We start from the raw sequence: 17,567 nt of genomic DNA on the forward strand, positions 1-17,567 counted from the left end.
TGCTCCACAACGGGAGAGGCCACAACAGTGAGAGGCCCGCATACCGCAAAAAAAAAAAAAAGGATATTCATGGCAAAGAAAGTAATTTCTAGGATTCCTTTTCTCTTCTTGCTAGCAACCAGCACCTCAGGGATCTCTGGGCTGTGGGTGTGGGTGGTTGTGAGAGGAGAATGTTGACTAGAAGCAGCACAGCTTTTATTCTACTGCTGGAAAATGGCCCCCTCCTTTGTGAGAGACGGCCACTCAGTGAGGTTCACATAGTCAGCAAGGAGTCCTTCTTGCTCAGCTGGTTTAGGAGAAAGGGACCACATCCTGAAGCAGAACAGTCTTCATTTATTTCAGATTCTTTCCCTTGTTGCCAACTTTCCATTTACCTTCAACTTCCATCTCTAACGATGTTTATCGTGTGCCTGCCTGCACCCGGTGTTTCCACATAGGGTCCCACCACACAGCCCATTCAGTCTTATGACAACCTCATGAGGTACTCGGCAGCAGTGCTCCATTTTATGGGTGAGAAAACCAAAGCTCTAAGAGACTAGTCTCAGGACTGTCGTTAGTGAGTGGTGCCGCCTAGGTTTGATGCCTGCCGTTCCCAGGGTCCTCACTGCGCTGAGCTCCACCATGAATACGACTGCAGGAAGAGGTACCATCAGAGGAGGGGGCTATGGTGTGGGATGCTGAGACCAGGTCTGAATCTCTCTCTGGGCGATTAGGGCACTCCTGACCACATGTCTCCCCATAGGCTTTAAGACAGACCTGCCTCAGGCTCTCTCCCTGGGGCACAGGGACAGCCACCAAGCCACCTGCAGCCTGTACCTCCTGCCAGCACCATTTGCAGTTGCTCAGGGCCCACCCACTGACGTGTGGTAATGGGGTTGGATGCAACTGATCCAGCAGGGGCTGGAAAAAAAAAAAAAAAGCATGGCGATGTTCCAAAAAACTTTGTTTACAAGCAGGCAGCTGCCCAGATTTGGGTCGTAGGCCTTATTTTGCCACCCCTGGTTAAGAACAATGGGATCAGAAGTCAGATGCTTGGGTCCAAATCTACCTCCACTACTTCGTATGCCTGGTTTTCCAGCTCTGCGTCTGAAAGGAGGCCCTGTCAGTAAGTGTCTGCCCATCTCGCCTGATCCCAGCCCATAGTACCAGGGAGACACCTGAGGTGCCCTCCTTAGGCAGCTGCCCAGCTGGAGTGTGTGGTTGGCTCCAGTGAGCAGATAGCACAGGTGTGAGCTTAAAACAAAAAATGGCCTACATTTGCTGGGGGAGTATCTTCAAAGTCGATAGCTCTCTCACTAAAGTGAAATGGAAACCCCAATGTGGTTCGGCTGGCCTGAGCGATAAATGCACTTGTTATTATTCTCTGATTCGCTCTGTTCATGGAGAGTTTAGTCACGGGAGTTTCTATTCTCAGGAACTCACAGCACATCACAACACACAGCTTAATTGTCCTCATAATAATTCTGCTCTGTATAACAAGCCTTTACAGGCAAGGGGTGGGGGGCAGTTATGAGAAATCATGTGTGTTAGAATTGCTACCCATGCTTCGAGATCATCAGATAAAAGTTAATTAATAACACACGTACGTGTACAGGCCACCTCTCTAATCTTAAATTCAGGTTATAATAAAAGGATGGCCTATTCTATTTTCAGCCTTCTTTAACCCTTGAAATTGTGTTGATTTTGAAAGTAAAAATCCAGCATCCTGTTAAGTTAAGGAAAGACAAAAACAGATGAGAATTATAGAGCAGTAAGAGTCTGGCTCAAAGTGGTAAGAATTATTGTAGGACAAGAAAGCATTGGGACTTCCTGTGGGACCAAAGTGAGGCGGCGGGGCAGGGGCTGGCACCTCTCGCAGCAACCATGGCATATACCGGCCGCACCGTGCCTCTCATCGTGACAAGTGTGTTCTGGGGCTTCGTTGGCTTCCTGGTGCCCTGGTTCATCCCTAAGGGCCCCAACCGGGGAGTTATCATCGCCATGTTGATGACCTGTTCAGTTTGCTGCTGTCTCTTTTGGCTGATTGCAATTCTGGCCCAACTCAACCCTCTCTTTGGACCACAGTTGAAAAATGAAACCATCTGGTACCTCAAGCATCACTGGCCTTGAGGAAGAAGACCTGCTCGCCAGTGCTCAGTCATTGAGATCACAAAGAAAACTCCTCTAGATGCAAAATCACCTCCATACCCAGACTACCGTCCTTGAGTCATCCACTTTGGCCGTCAGCTGCCTTAAACGTTCACACAACATTTGAATATTTATTCTACAAAGCAGTACTTTTTCCTCTCACCTGTTTTACACTTTGATGAATGATGTGCCTATTGAATCTAAACTGTGCTGCCTCTATAAAATGTTTATGTAATCTTCCGAGACAGAAAGTGCTGTTCTTCTGAGAAATAACATTACTCTCTCCTTGGGAACTGTGGATCTGAAGATGGCTCCTGCCTGCTTACCACATGAGAATCAGCGACGTGTTTAAAAACTGTTACATGACAATAAGACTCCAGTGGGGCAGTCAGTAGGAGAACATGTCCAGAGGGAAAATCTGTCCCACCAGAACTATACCAAAGTATATTTTCATGTTGAATTTCTTATTTCTGCCCTCTTTTGGAATAAATTATTTTTCTGCTTTCTATGGAGAAAAGAAAAAAAGAAAAGAAAGCATTGGGTGATGTCAAGATCTCATCATCGGGAAAATGGGAAGCTACATCATAAACGTTGTCTGCCTAATCATCCTAAGCCTTCTCATTGTAAAGGATGTATTGTCTTCTCAGAAGCAGTAATCTCCTTTGGGACATGAGTAAAATAAGTTGAATTCAGTTTCCCTTTCATGATATAATGAGTATTTCTCCAGTGCAGCATAAGAAATAGAATATCACCCAGGAGAAACTTACATAGGCAGTGATAACGTGGAAAAATCTAATAAAGAAAACCCACATGCCCCATGGAGGAGAAGCCCTCTGTGTGTGTGATCGTCATCTTGTGAGTGCTTCGATCACACTTTATAATTTTGCCAAGTGCTTTAATGTAAATTACTTCAATGAAAAATTCACATCCCTTTGAAGTGTATAGGTTAGCCCCCTTTTATTGGTGGGGGCTCTCTTTAAGCTAAAGCTTAAAAAAGATAAGTGATTTGCTCAAGATTAGTTATATTTGTAGAGCTGGAAATTGAATTTCATTCTTCTGGGTCCAAATCCAAGTTCTTCTCCCAGAAAGTTAACGTGTGGACAGGTTGTAGGTATATCTGTGGCCTGGAGCAGTGGCATGCAGTGGGGTGAGCAACCTTATAGAAAAGAATACACTCAAAACTAAAATTTGCATATGAGCTTCCATTATTACACATACTTTCATTTTCTATTTATTTTCCTCTTAGAGGTCAAAATTTCCATTCCTGATTTTAACCCAAAGAAGGGCTAAGTAAATTCCATGGGCCACTCTTGAAGAAGGCAAACTGGAAAAAATATACAATGCCAAATGACTAGCCTAACAGGGTGTGGACACCTTGGTCACCACTCATTCTTGTACAGTTTAACCCTAGTGACAATTTTGCAGGAACAAAATAGCTACTGTTTTTGCTATTTGGTCTCCAGGTGTGTCAAATACCTTTTGATTGAGTGCCCAGAGCAGGGCTTTTCAACCTCTGCACTATGGCATATAGGGCTGGATAATTCTTTGCTGTGGGAGGCAGTCCTGTGCATTGTAGCACATTTGGTAGCATCCCTGCCCTCCGCCCACTAGATGCCCATGGCACTTCCAAGTTGTGATAACCCCAAATGTCTGCAGATGTTGCCAAAATCCTAGGGGGCAAAATCTGCCCCTGGTTGAGAATCGGTGGATTAAAGTCATCATTTTTGTGGGTTAATCACTCATTGATGGGTTAGGTCCTGATGGACCATCTAGTCTGACTTCATTTTGGTCATTAAGTTGACCAGCACAGGAGGCTAGCAATAGATCCATTGCTAATCACTTTCCCCGACAGGGCTGTCCTGTGAGAATGGCTTTTTGACAGCTCTTCCCAAGGGCAACAGCTATAAATCATGGAAAGCAGCCACTTGACATTGGGTATCCACAGTTGGCAAATGCCTCCTTCTGTCTTCCATTTGCATTTCCATCCAGACGGTGGGACTGAGGGAGGTCAGTTTCAGCAGGAAGTGGAAAGTGCATAGATTTAGGAGGCAACCAGACCTAAATCGAAATTTTGGCTTTATCACTACCTAGGTAGGCGACCCTGGGCAAGTGACTAAACCTCTCTGAAACTGTCTGCTCCTTTATAAAATCAAAATAACTCTACCTACCTTAAAGAATTTGGGAATTAAAGGGCTCAGATGGAGCTAGGTACATAGTAGCACTGTAATAAATATTTTCTATTACTATACATTAAAAAGGAATGAATGCCTGAACAGATACAGTTAGAAATGTCAAATGGAGTGTCTGCCAGTGGCCAGGTCTGTCTGAGCTAATCTCAAGTGTTTTCTGATGATCTCTGAAGCATGTGCCCGTATCGAGCTCCCTCAAGGCCCTCTCCACCTGTTCCCTCTCCAATGTCCACGTTCCTCTGACTCTTGAGGGACCTAAGTGTTCCAGAACAAAGAGTCAGAAAGGTGTGGATTCATGTAGAAATATGTCAAAGCATTGTTGGTTTTAGCAGCTGATCTGTTCTGGGGTGTGAAAAACAACCAAAGTCACTAAGCCACAGAGGGATTGAAATGTGAACAGATGGGCAGATGGGAAGGCAGCTCTTCACCTGAGCAGCACGGAAGTTGCTGCCCTGGCCGGGGCTGGAGGAGAGGCTGGAGGACAGGAAGGGTGGCAGAGAACTGCCATGGCCAGGATCCCAAGGCCAAGCTGCTAGCACCCATCACACATCTGCAGCAGGGTCTATACTAGGCACCAAGGAGAAAGGGCCAGACCCTCAATAGGATATTTGGTCAGGACAGCCCTGGGTAAAACGACAAAGGAGACTCTTTTAGTAGCATCTCTCTTCCCCTCTGCATCACGGAATTTATGCTTGGTAAAGAAGCTAGGAGATCTCCTTTGTCCTAATCCCTTTAGTTCACTGGCCCCAAGAAAGGAGGTAGCAGAATCATGAAGCTGGGGGTTGAGCCAGAAAGATGCTGGAGGTGGAATTCAGGTCATGGGTGGGGTTCGGTGCCCCTCCTATATGGAGTTCTAGGTTTGTTCCAATTGACAGTTTGTGGTTCTAGATCTTCGGCCCAGGATGGACTGCCAGCCCAGTGTTCCTTCTGCTCTGCCAGGCTCCTTCCCCCATCCCTGTGTCTTATTTTAACTCTAAATTCTAGGATAATAGGTATCCAAGGAGATCAGTACTGTTTCCAGATCAAATACCAACAATATTTACAATCTTTATGTCCTTATTTACTTGATGCTGCCCCTAAAAGTAGTAATTCACCACCAAGAAATGTTCTCCTGTCCTAGAATACTAAAGAAAATGAGAAATAAGCAAAAGATGACTTGGAAGTCAGCAATTCTACTGCATCCTATTTAAAATTGGGTGGATTTTAATACCTGCTTTTAGAACCTACAACACACACACTTTTATTTATTTTATTTTTGGCTGCGTTGGGTCTTCGTTGCTGCACACGGGCTTTCTCTAGTTGTGGCGAGCATGGGCTACTCTTCGTTGCGGTGCACATTGCAGTGGCTTCTCTTGTTGCGGCACACGGGCTCAGTAGTTGTGGCTCGCGGGCTCTAGCGTGCAGGCTCAGTAGTTGTGGTGCACGGGCTTTGCTCCCTGGTATGTGGGATCTTCCCGGACCAGGGATCGAACCCGTGTCCCCTGCATTGGCAGGCGGATTCTTAACCACCGGGCCAACAGAGAAGCCCAACACACACACTTTAAAACACAACATTTTTCATATTTTAATGAGTACGAGGTCAAAGCATACTTATTGTGGAAAACTTAGTAGATATAGAAAAGAACAAAGAGAAAACAAAAATCATTTTAAAAAATTTTGCTACCGAGACTCATTAGTATGTTGGTGACTATCCTTCGAGGTTTGAATATGTGCATTTAGTTTTGTAACTTTTTTTCACTGAACAATAAATCATAGCCATCTTTCCTTCTTGTTAAGTATTTCTCTATATCAATTTTAGTGCCCATAGAGTGCCATAATTTATGCCACCACTGCCTATTGTTGGACATTTAAATGGCTTCACATTTTGATGCATTATGAACAGTGCTGCTGTGGGCATTCCTGTGCATATATCTATACCCACATTTGGGATTAGTTCCTTGGAATAAATTCCCGGCAGTAGACTTGCTAGGTCTCCCCTCCCCTCAGTGTCCCTGCTTCCTGGAGCCTGCCTCTGGTGCATTCATGGGCCCAAACCTTGCATCACCCACCTTCCTCGTGAAGCTTCCTAAACTCCTGGCCTATCTCCATCTGTTGGAGATCTCACGTGTGACAGGATACACATCACACCCCTCCTGGCCTGCTCTCCAAAGGGCAGAACGGATGGCCGTTTGTAACCATGGTGGTCAAGACCAAGAAGGGTTTCTCTTCCTCTCCTTATCAGTCAGACTTCTCCTCCATTCCCCACTGACACCGTTATCCTCAGACATACTTCGTTAGGAAAAGGAAGGGAAGGCGGAAGATGTGGAAGAGGAATAAGAGAATGGAAGAGAATTTGCAAAAAAATATAGCAACAGAGTGATGAGTCTTGGCTTTGAAGGCAGACCATCAGCATATTCTAACTGTGTGACCTTGGACATTTAACTTAACTTCTCAAAGCCTCAGCACCTCTATCCATAAAATGGGTGCAATAACACTTATCTGATATGGCTGTTGTGAGGATCCAAAGACGTAACCCGTGTTAGCCCTTAACCCAGGGGCGACACTGAGAAAGAGCTCAACTAAGCAACATCTGTCTCTCTCTTTTTTTTTTTGCAGCTTTTTTGTTTTTTATTGAAGTATAGTTGATTTACAATGCTGTGCCAATCTCTGCTGTACAGCAAAGGGACTCAGTGTTACACACATAGACATTCTTTTTTAAATACTCTTTTCCATGATGGTTTATCCCAGGAGATTGGATGTTGTTCCCTGTGCTAGACAGTAGGACTTTGTTGCTTATCTATTCTAAATGTAATACGTAGTTTGTATCTACCAACCCCAAATTCCCAGTGCATCCCTCTCCCTCCCCCCTCCCCCTTGGTAACCCCAAGTCTGATCTCTGTGTCATAACAGCTGTCTCTTGATGCTTACTCTATGAAGCAGAAAGGGGAAAGCTGGAGAAGGAAAGGGGAAGCTGGAAAGAAAAGAGAAGAAAAATTAAGAAAACGGAGGGAGGGGAGGCAGGAAAGGTTTTAGGGTGGCAGTGGAATCATTTTCACCTGCCCAGAAGTGGAATATGTATGGAATCCAAAAAATACCCAACCCCTTCCCCCCGCCTGCCATTCCCCATCGCCTTCCTCTCTGCCCCCAGTAGACCCCATGGCATCCGGGGAACGAAGCCTTCTGTAACTGTGGGACCTGCTCCTCCAAGCTGACACCATGCTGGGTGTCCCTGGGCAAGACCGCTGGCTCAGCCTCCTTCCCTCACACCCACCCGCAGCGGGGTCCCTTTGAGATGGATTTGAGTGGTTTCTCACATCCCACTTAGGGCAAAATGAACTGTCAGTTCAAAAACAGGTTTTGGGGGGATGTGGTGTCCCCCACCTGGGGCTAACCCTGGCCAGGGAGGTTGTCGATGACTTGAAGCTGAAGACGACAGCCTACGTGAAGTGAGAGGAAAATTCCCCTCCCTGCTAGTAAGAGGCTTCACAGAGCTCACCAGCCTGTTGTTTTCTTGGTGTTTCTTTTTCTGGTTTTTTTTTTTTCTTCATACACATCAGCTTCTAAATTTTACAAGCTGTTACCTACCTTTATCTCTGAAAGCAGTGGAACATGCTGGACTCGGGAAAGTAAGTGACAGTGAACCGGAGAATGATGGATGGGGTGATAGAGGCAAGGTCTCCTGCTTTCCTCAGCGCTTTGAGGGTTAAGCCTTTCTGTGGACAAGCAGCCTACCCACGATGACTCCTAACCTGCTCACCTCTTCTTTCTCTCCTCCCCCCTCACAGATGTGGAATGTGACATTGCCTAAGACAATTTTAACAGTATGTGTTTCTAAATTCCACACCCCCCTGCCATTTTTATTGTGGTAAAATACTCATAAAATTTACCCCTTAACCATTTTAAGTAGACACTTAGTGGTATTGAGTATATTTGTATCATTGTGCAGCTACCACCATCCATCCATCCACAGAAGTCTTTTCATCTTGCAAAACTGAAACTGTACCTGTTAAACAATAACCCTCCCTGCTCCCCTCCCCCCACCTCCAGGCCACCACCATTCTACTCTGTGTCTCTATGAATTTGACTGCTCTAGGTACCTCCTATAAGTGGGATCATACCATATTGCTCCTAGTGTATCTAGCATATTTTACTTAGAATAATGTCCTCAAGAGTCACCCATGTTGTAACATGTGTCAGAATTTCCTTCCTTTTAGAGACTGAGTACTGTTCCGTTGTATGTATATATCATATTTTGTTTATCCATTCATCTGTTGGTAAATAATTGGGTTGCTTCCACTTTTTGGCTAGTGTGAATAATGCTGTTATGATCATGGGTGTACAAATATCTCTTCTAGACTCTGCTTTCAGTTCTTTTGGGTACATACCCAGAAGTGGAATTGCTGGATCGTGTGGTAGTTCTATTTTTAATTTTCTGAGGAACCACCAAACTGTTTTCCACAGTGGCTGCACCATTTTACATTCCCACCAATAATGCACAAGTATTCCAATTTCTCTACATCCTCATCAATACTTGTTATTTTCTATTTTTTGATAATAGCCATTTTATTTTATTTATTTATTTTTTGGCTGTGCCACGCAGGCTGTGGGATCTTAGTTCCCCGACCAGGGATCGAACCCACATCCCCTGCAGTGGAAGCACCGAGTCTTAACCACTGGACCGCCAGGGAAGCCCGATAATAGCCATTTTAATAGATGTGAGGTGGTCTAAAGTTTTTTAAAAGGAAGAGAAGCCAAAGCTAGGATTTCAGAATTTATAAATATAGAATAAAATATACTATTTAAAAATGACAAGTTAATTTAACAAATTAGTGAGTTTAACACATAAAAATATAATAACTGCTTATATAAGTTCCTTCTGAGATGTCAAAGGAGGAAAGAGAGAAGGAGAGGAGAAAACAAAGAATGGGAGAAGAAAAATTAAGTAAAATTGGGGCAAGATGAGGAGAAAAGGTGAAAGGGCTTTGAGGGCAGCATCTAGAATAATCTTTTTGGCATTGTGAGGCCATTGGCCCTCCAGATGCGCCCCAGCCCTCCCGCCTGTATGTACGTATTTTTCTGAGGGACATGGATTGCTCTCTGCAGTGGTTCTCTGTGTTGGGAGGGACACAAAGATGAGCAAGCTACTGTTCCTTACTTGGGCCAGAAGGTCAGAAAAAGGGGGTGGAGACGGGGAGCATCTGGCGGCTACACCGGCTCTGCGTCCCAGGCGGAGAGGCCGGCTTCCTCGCTAGGTTGCCTGTGCCAATACCCCAGTGCGGGCACAGATCAGAGGCAGGGCTGGGTGGCATTCAATCTTGTGTTTCATGCACTTTTAAAGCCGCTTTTGAAGGAACGAATGCATCACGGTTCTTTCGTTTCAGGGAAAGCGCCTGTGAGAGAGCAGGAGGTGGGGAAAACTCAGAGCTGGGAGGGGCCGCCCTGGGCTTTGGTCCAACAAAGCCGCCGCTGCCCAGCAGCTGGGCTCTTGCCCCTTGAAAACCGATCGGCCAGGAGCCCCTCAGCCTCTTTCCCTCGGGCCAGTCACATCACATTTTACAGATCCTCAGGAAAGGAGACCCAAGTCCCTGTCCTCTGGGTTTGTGTCCTGGCATCCCCGACGTATCAGTTTTCTGGGCAAACACAGGCTCTAGGTGAACAGCAGCATTTTGCTTCTCTGGTCCCTGAACGGGGTCACGCTTCCATGGAATTCCACGGCCAAACCAGATGAAAAGAAAGAAAATGAGCAGAGCCGACTAAGTAGACAGGGCATTGCTGGTGTCTCAATGGGAGTGTCACCTATTCACAAAGCAGGCAGGAAATCTTTAATTAACCCTGTTTCCAGACACAAAAGCCCGTGATAACATTTTATCCTATTTGAATACGTATCTTCAAAGAAGGCGATGTGGGAGCCCTTTTATTTTTGTTATTGGACTGCTAATTTAACACCATGTATATTTTAAACTGTCGTACAAGAACACAAAACCTGTACCTATAAGCACAGAGGATGGGGGAAAATCCTTCTTGGAACTCTCCCTTCTCTCTTCCATTTTTATTCCGCAGTGGCACATTCCTCTTGAGAAAATCCTGCCCTGGATTTTTATTAGTCTTTTGTAGGCAGTCAGGTATTAAAACCTCACAAATCCATTATGTGCTTCTCAGCCCTGCTTTTCAAGTTGCCTCTCCTCGAGGTGTGGACTAATGAAATGGAGGGGGAAGCGGCTGCTTTCTCCCTCGTAGAAGAGGCTGAGCCCAAAGACAGACCATCCTTCAGAGACCCTCAGGGCAGGCTTCCTCCCTGTACTCACCATATTCTTACTGCCCCAAGTTTTAATTTAGAACTATTTGAATTACCAGAATATGCTCCCATATGTGGCATAAAAATATGCCTGCACATATAGAAAGGGATATATTGGTTTTGCTCCATCAGAGAGGGTCTTTTTCTATTTTGTAAAAAAAGTCTCAAGATTACCATTATGTCATCTTAGCAATGAAATTGTTTAAAATTTTTGTTAGTACATATGCTAATAATATCTAATATTATTCTAATATCTAAAAACAGAGCCGTATTCTGATTTCCACTTTACAAGGCACTCTCATAGTATTATCTCATCAGCAACTCATCACAAACCCTTTGAGACAGGGGTTGTCATTCCCACTTGACAGATGGGGAAACTGAGGTTCTGGGTGGCTGACTGAGTTCCTTAAGGGAACACAGCTAGAAAGCAATATTGTGGGACAAGGACCTGCATCTTCCAATGCCCGGTGCAGTGCCCGTTCCCTTTGGCCCTGCTGCCTTGTCACAAAAAACACTTGATAAAGCATTGCTGGAAGGATGGTGGGTCCGGCTCTGTGAGATTAGTGACCCCTTTGGTTAGAACGGGCAAGTGTGGTTATCAGTTTGAGCCCGGACAAAGGCACCAGGCTGAGGCTGCCGGTGGGTCCTGGAAGCTTCCTGTGCCCCCTCACAGTGGGCGCCCAGGAGCCTCCACCTGAAGGAGGGGTGTTGATAACCTAGGGCTGGCCTCTGCAGAGATGCCTCTTTTCTAACTCATGCAAAAGTGTACAAACAGCTGGCCGTGGCCCGGCGTTAGTGGTCAGAGCTCTTTCACAAGGTGGGAGGGGACTTTCCTGTGCTGACCCTCTCAGTAGGCGGCAGGTCCCACAAGCCAGAGAGAAAGGATGTGGTAGCAGAGACTGGCCTCTGCAGCGTGGGAAACAGATCTGCATGCCATCGGAGGGGTGCCTGCCAGAGTGTACGCTCTGCCCTGAGCTCAAGTCGGGCTCTGGATGGGGGCCTGGGCCTGAGGAGATCAGGGCTCTGGTCCCAGTTCTGCCACAGATCCCTTTCTGTTTTATTTCTGTATTTCTGTTGACACAGTATGTTCACAGAAGCAATCTCTGTCGAGTCCCACCACAACACTGTGGAGTTGGCCCGTGACGCTCAGAGAGGTTCAGTGACTTGCCCATGGTCCACAGCACTTTGGCCCCCAAGGCCAGGGCACTTGCCACCTCCCTTCGTTGTGTCTCAAGAGCTGCAGTGATTCAGGCAGGTCCTATGTCCCTTCTGAATTGGATTTCTCATATGAAAAATGAGGGAGTCGAGGCCAGAACCAAACCAGTTTCTTGATCTTGCTGTGATCAAAACATGTTTTTCTTTCCACTGACTTTTCCATGTTGCTCATTTCTGTGGCGGACGATGCCTCTTCTCTCGTTATCTCTTGGGAGCAGCAGAGCTGAGGCTACCTGCCCCTCGGAGCATGGCGGTGTGTCCTTGAAGGGGTCCGAGGGGCAGTGTGGACAGGGAGGCAACGGGAAGGAGGCTCTGGAATGTGGTGGACCACAAATCCTGCCCCTCCCCCATGACAGCCCTCCTGTCATTTTCTTTTTTTTTTTTTTTTTGCAGTACGCGGGCCTCTCACTGCTGTGGCCTCTCCCGTTGCGGAGCACAGGCTCTGGACGCGCAGGCTCAGCGGCCATGGCTCACGGGCCCAGCCGCTCCGCGGCATGTGGAATCTTCCCGGACCAGGGCATGAACCCGTGTCCCCTGCATCAGTAGGCGGACTCTCAACCACTGCGCCACCAGGGAAGCCCTGTCATTTTCTTTTTGGTTAATGTCCTGGTTGTTCAACCTTCTTGTCTTCTTTCCCCCATACCCACCCTATAGCCATACTGGTCTCCTCTGGGGCTCAGCTAGAGGGAAGCAGAGAGCAAAATTCATATTGTTCTTGGTGGGAAATCGTTAAATCCCACCCGGAGTGTCTGTGGGGCTTTGGGGCTGGAAGCAGGCCAGAAAGGAGGGCTTCCTGAGCTCCACTCCTCGTGTTCTAGACCCCTGCCCAGGTTTTAACCCCCAAGGAAGCCATGCCAGGTGGGAATCCTCCCCACAGGAGCCTGGCACTCCATGTGCCAGCCAGCCCTGCAGGAGGAATAAGACATGGGCCCTGATTGCAGGGAGCTCGCAGGAGAGGCAGATGTATAAACAGATCATTTTCTTGAGTCTCCAGCAATCCAAGGCCAGGATTGAGTTTCTGCAAGTGCAGCTGCTGAACTGTAAATCATTCTACTAGCTGTAGGGCTTCCACCCCGTCATGTCCAGTGAGGAGAGGCAGGCGGGGAGGGACAGGCCCACTCACACCACCCCTGACCCCACTCTGCCGTGGCCCGGGCCATCTGAAGATCTGCTCAGGCAGGGACGTCTTCCTTGCAACACTCAGACCCTCGCTTGCCTCTGTTTTCCTGAAGTAGCAATGGTGGGAGTTAAATGTAGGACGTGCTTTCAGGAGGCTCTGGCCAGAGGGCTCCAGGTGGCACCTCATCCTCCGGGACCTCCGCCCTGGCCTCTGGGGTCCCTGAGGGGGAGGGACAAGAAGGGGGGCTGCTGAGAGCCAGGGGCCCTGGCTGTCCCTGAGACTGAGGTGGAAGCTTAAGGGGCCCCCATGCCCACAGGCAGCATGGGGAAGGGGGAAAACAGAGGGAGGAGACGGGGCAGGGTGGGCAGGTGGTATCTGAGTGATGACTGAGGGTAAAGGAACCAGACTCCCGAAGAGCACGCTGCTCTCAGAGAAACAGGAAGAAAATAAAAGCGGGTCACTGGCCGCTGTGCCAGAGCACAAGGAATGAAGACGGGAGAGCTGTGCCTGCAGCCTGCACACTGACCAGCGTGGTCCCCACCTCCCATCCCACTTCTCCACACAGCCCCGGCCCGCCCGCCCCTCAGGCAGAGCTGGGACTGAGGTCCTTTGCCCCCAGTCCCGTACACTGGGTGGCGGCAGTGCAGGGCAGAGGGACACTTGCTGTGGGCAGGCCGGACAGCTGCTGTTTAGGAAACCTCCTGTTGCGGCCAATCCAGTGGGCGAAGGATTTCTCATGTCCCTCGGGAAGTGGCTGAGGTGACTCTGGGCTGGAGGAGGGAAGGGGACCGACACCTCTTCTCGGACTCAGTTCATGCCCCGAATTCAGAGCCGAGGAGCACTGCTGGAAAGTGCTGTGCAAATGTAAAATACTTTCAGTGTCATGCTCATCGTCATGACTGGGCACGTCGTGCGCCAACCCTCCAGCTGGCCTCCAGAAGCAGGTGCTCCACGGCGGGTGACGTGGGCCTTGCCGCCTCACAGAACAGCACCTCTGCCTACCGTCTGTGTGACTTGGGGCAAATAACTCAACCTTCGTGATCCTTGCCTCCTCTCCGTAAGATGGGGAGAATATGACCCATCCCCCTGGTAGGGTTCTGAGGATTAAATACACTTTTATAACCAGTGCTGGGAACATAGGAGATAGTAATAGATACCAGCTCCCTTGTGGGGGAAAAACTAGCATGAATGTTTTAAAGGGCACGAGGACATCCGAGGTTGGTGGGAAAGCAGAGTAGGAAGGAGAGGGTGGCTATTCTTAGGGTCTAGGTGACAAAGCCCCAAGAGGGGCTCGGTCTCCTCCACTGGGCGTTGTAATTGATAAGTTAAAGGTATTCGAATGTTGGCTAGCTGCTCGATGGGTACAGCTGTGGGGAGTATTAGATCAGATTGGGCAGCTCAGAAAGGGCCCAAACCAGGGCTCACCCCAGGCCTCTCCCTCCCCCCATTTTAGCTACTCATCCACCTTGAGGCAAAGTTGGGCTCTGCCCTAAAGGACTGTGGCAGCGTGTGTAGGAGAAGCCACTTCCCACTCCCCGCCACCCCACCTTCCCTTCCCAGGCTCTCTCCTAGTAGAAGAGACACAAGGCCTTTGGGACCTGAGTCCAGAAGGATTCCTTAAAGTCACTCCGGCCCTGCACGATGCTGGGAGGCCTGAGGCCCGGGCCTCCCTGGGCTGCTGCTTCCACAGCAGCTGGGTTTCCTCTGCTGCCTGTCACAGCTCCGCTCTCTTAAAGGTCAGCACCTGGCCCCAGCCTGCAGGGGCTTTGCTTCTGGTGAGGGCAAGAGACGGGAGAGGGATGTGGGCAGAGGAGGGAAAGGAGGGGAGTGCCAACCCAGTGTGCAGAAATGTGTTTGGGAGACACAGAGGAGAGAGGCTCACTCAACTTAGGTACGACCTGAAAGTCAGTGACTTGACAACCAAGCAGCCTCTTGGCTGTCGGTGGGGAGGACCCACCTGCCTTCTTTCTTTATCACCAGTACCTGCAGGAGCTCAACATTTCGTGAGCACAGTTCCGAAAGATCACGAGAGAGAGGAGATGTCATTTTGACCCCTTCATCCCAGAGCAGTGGGGGATGGGGACTGAAGCTGCTGTGGGTTCAAGATCGTCCTCAAGTCAGGGGACTTTTCAGGGGAAGGCCTCTAAGTCCTGCTGAGACAGTTCAGAGCGCTGAGCCTCTTTCTAAGAGTGGTCCACAGGGTGACTAGAGCAGGTCCCCAGGGAAGCGGGGTGCGTAGGTTGCTTAGTCAGGGCTCACACCCAATGAAGGTTACAGAGAAGCCTGCTGCCAAAGGCCGGAAACCAACTTCAGTGGAGGCCCGGGGTCCTTCTCAGCACCCAGTATAGAGCTTTTCCCCACCTGCCCTGTGCCTTAGTATCCCCTGTAAAATGGGCAAAAAGGATTTCCTGATGAGCCTCGTGGGGCTAAATGAAGTGATGATCTTGTGATGCCCTCTGCTTTTCTGGGAGAAAGTTGGGACAGGGGTGCCAATTTTGATGTGTCTCCATCTGGAGTACTAAGTATTAGTTCAATAAGCTACTTTTTCTTTTTTTTTTTAATGTATTTATTTATTTATTTGGCTGCGTCAGGTCTTAGTTGCGCGGGCTCTTCTATGTGGCGCGAGGGCTTCTCTCTAGTTGTGGCACGTGGGCTCTACGGTGTGTGCTCAGTAGTTGCAACGCACGGGCTTAGTTGCCCCATGGCATGTGGGATCTTAGTTTCCCGACCAGGGATCGAACTCTCGTCCCCTGCATTGGAAGGTGGGTTTTTAACCCCTGGACCACCAGAGAAGTCCCTCAATAAGCTATTTCTTAAGCCCCTAATGCTCAGTCCTGGATTGCATCATGAACTTACTGCATCTATCCTCAAGAAGCTTAGGGTTTCAGAAAGAAATAAGACATTTCACACAAAATAATCAGAGCAGTAATTCTGAATTTTTCTTTCAATCTCAACCCATGTTGGATGACACTGGAATCTGTGCTCCCCGTGGGCTCACAGAAATCCCACTCTCACCCTACTCCCAACTTTCTCCCCTGGTCAAGAAAACTTTTGGAAAGCAAATAAATGAAAATGATTTTAACATAGGCATAATTTGACTCCACTCTAAATTTTGTAATAGGTGTAAGTAAGTTATTTCCAAGTTTTTGTATTCTATCTATTATAAATAACAATGTTCTTATCACACCTCTTAATGGATAATGGTCGAGAACCAATGCACTAGGCACTGAGTCTCAGGCAATACTATAATTGTGCTTTATACCAGCCTTATTGTTGACTTAAATATTCACATAAATCTTACATGTGAAAACAAGCTATAGGTTGGAGTTTTTTCACATTATAAAAATTGCCAAGAGTGCCTGATAAAAGCCAAATCTTTTTATAACAAAATAAGTATATATTTTATGGGGAACACAGATGCATCTTCACGTTTGATTTGAAGCAGAGTGGGTGGAAGAGTTAAAAGGTTTCAAAAGGTCCTGCTTAAACCATTCTCTAAAATGTCTCTATTTTCTCTAAACTTACCTGAGAAGAATATTCCACAGTCACCCTTGTTTACATGCTCCCGAGCCTACTGTCTTAGGTTTAAGAGGTTCCAGACTAAGCTTTTAGAGCTGGGAGAGATCTCGAGGTGGCTCATTGGCTGGCTGAACAGGAAGAGACCTCCAGTGGTGATGGGGGGCTTGACTGGGAAGGGGGTGGTCTCTGAAAGGTGAAGCAGCACTATAGTGGGCACAGCTGCTACGGTTTTCTTTGTATATTAAAGAGTACCGTGGGGGCCTTCCCTGGTGGCGCAGTGGTTGAGAGTCCACCTGCCAATGCAGGGGACATGGGTTCGAGCCCTGGTCTGGGAAGATCCCACATGCCACGGAGCAACTAGGCCCGTGAGCCACAACTACTGAGCCTGCGCATCTGGAGCCTTGCTCCGCAACAAGAGAGGCTGCGATAGTGAGGGGCCCGCGCACCGCGATGAAGAGTGACCCCCGCTTGCCACAACTAGAGAAAGCCCTCACACAGATACAAAGACCCAACACAGCTAAAATAAATAAATAAATTAATAAACTCCTACCCCCAACATCTTCAAAAAAAAAAGACTAGCGTGGGTTCGTGTCAACTCTTTTTCCAGCTAAATTAACCCTTTTTTCTTTACTCTTTATTCCACTCTCCAAGCTGTTTCCCTTTGTCATGCCCCTACTGAAACTTCTCCATTTGGCACACGTTGAGAAGTTCTAAACCAAACACCAAATGTTCAGGGAAATGTGAGAACTGTGTTTCTTTGACTCCAGGGCAGGCTTGTGTCTTAACCGTAGGGCTACCCGGACAAATCACCCCTACCTGGCCCAGGTCTACTATCTTTTCAGATCCATTGGATGTCTGCCTAATTGGGTCTTGGCCTGGGCTGGGACTGGGGTGACAGACCACAGGGCAGTGGCCATGGAGTAACATGGTCCAGCCAGTGCATGCTTCTGGATTCTGAGTAACCTCTCAGCATGGAGCTAGGTGTTTTGGTTTGAGGCATGGGAGACAATGGAGAAGTAGAAAACATGGCGCCACAGTCAAGAAGCTCACTCCCAAATGGGCAAGGCAAGACCCATGGTCAAGAGCAATAAAGAATGTAGTCGTGATAAAGGGCTTGGTGCAG

The 17,567-nt window shown here is 47.9% G+C and overlaps 2 protein-coding genes across 2 annotated transcripts in view; both read left to right on the top strand.

Annotated features, from left to right (window-relative positions):
* The window catches only part of CD247 (CD247 molecule), a 78,440-nt gene that overhangs the window by 18,613 nt on the left and 42,260 nt on the right, over positions 1-17,567 (top strand). The window lies entirely within an intron of this gene.
* On the top strand, positions 8-16,838 carry LOC117201271 (V-type proton ATPase subunit e 1-like). Its single transcript, XM_049716218.1, has one exon. The coding sequence runs from the start codon at positions 1,864-1,866 to the stop codon at positions 2,107-2,109; it is 246 nt and encodes an 81-aa protein (XP_049572175.1). The 5' UTR covers positions 8-1,863; the 3' UTR covers positions 2,110-16,838.

This window comes from Orcinus orca, chromosome 1, assembly GCF_937001465.1.
Source record: "Orcinus orca chromosome 1, mOrcOrc1.1, whole genome shotgun sequence".
In the NCBI taxonomy this organism is placed as follows: domain Eukaryota; kingdom Metazoa; phylum Chordata; class Mammalia; order Artiodactyla; family Delphinidae; genus Orcinus; species Orcinus orca.

Excerpts from the sequence above, each read along its gene's own strand:
- LOC117201271 (XM_049716218.1), top strand. The coding sequence starts at position 1,864 with ATGGCATATACCGGCCGCACCGTGCCTCTCATCGTGACAAGTGTGTTC.